The 703-nt window shown below is 44.4% G+C and overlaps 1 protein-coding gene across 1 annotated transcript in view; it reads left to right on the top strand.

Moving 5' to 3' along the window:
• LOC119586659 overlaps positions 1-332 on the top strand; it is a 10,870-nt gene extending 10,538 nt beyond the window's left edge. The window contains exon 5 of the mRNA XM_037935397.1: positions 41-332. Coding sequence (XP_037791325.1) covers positions 41-228 — 188 coding nt within the window. The 3' untranslated portion in view covers positions 229-332. The remainder of the gene's footprint in view (positions 1-40) is intronic.
• The last annotated feature ends 371 nt before the right edge of the window (positions 333-703 follow it).

The following is a 703-nucleotide window of genomic DNA, read 5'->3' on the forward strand; positions in this document are numbered from 1 at the left end:
ACAGTTCCATTGTTCTAAGACGATCGAAACGTATCCCCAGGAGGATCGTGGTGGGTTGGCATTTACGACAATGTGTGGCTGACCGGTCGGGTTGGCGTCACGGCAGAGTGGGACGCAGGCCAGCCCAACGGGGGAGGAGAGCACTGCGGGTCCATGCTCTCTGCCTCTACCATGGGCGACTACCCTTGCTCCACCACGATGAGGGCAGTCTGTCAGATACGGCGTTGATCATTCCAGGGGCACGCAACATGAACGGGATGTGGAAGAAAGCAATGAATGATTTTATATTTGTGAACTGTGATTTGTTTTCCTACTGGGTGTCATATCACAAGGATTTTAACTAGTACGTGGCTATCCTATGGGTTACAGCTGTTTGTTTGCGTACGCCCAGTGCGTCTCTAACGCGTGGCTCACTATATTACGTTATAGCTGAATATCATGGCTAGCGGTTTGTGATGACGAGGAAAAGCGTTATGTGATATTCTTCGAGGAAAAGTAATAACGCTTAATGACAGGTATGCATAAATGCATGACATTTATTACATACGATGGTCTCTGCTCAAGAGTACTTATTGTTGTTGTTACGTGAGTAATTTTAGCAACACTTTAATTACACAAAGATAACTGTTATAACAAATTATGAATATATTACGCCAGGAAGTGTGGACTATATCTATATATAAAGTAATGTCTCTTTTCACTG

Source organism: Penaeus monodon, chromosome 21 (genome assembly GCF_015228065.2).
Source record: "Penaeus monodon isolate SGIC_2016 chromosome 21, NSTDA_Pmon_1, whole genome shotgun sequence".
Taxonomy (NCBI): domain Eukaryota; kingdom Metazoa; phylum Arthropoda; class Malacostraca; order Decapoda; family Penaeidae; genus Penaeus; species Penaeus monodon.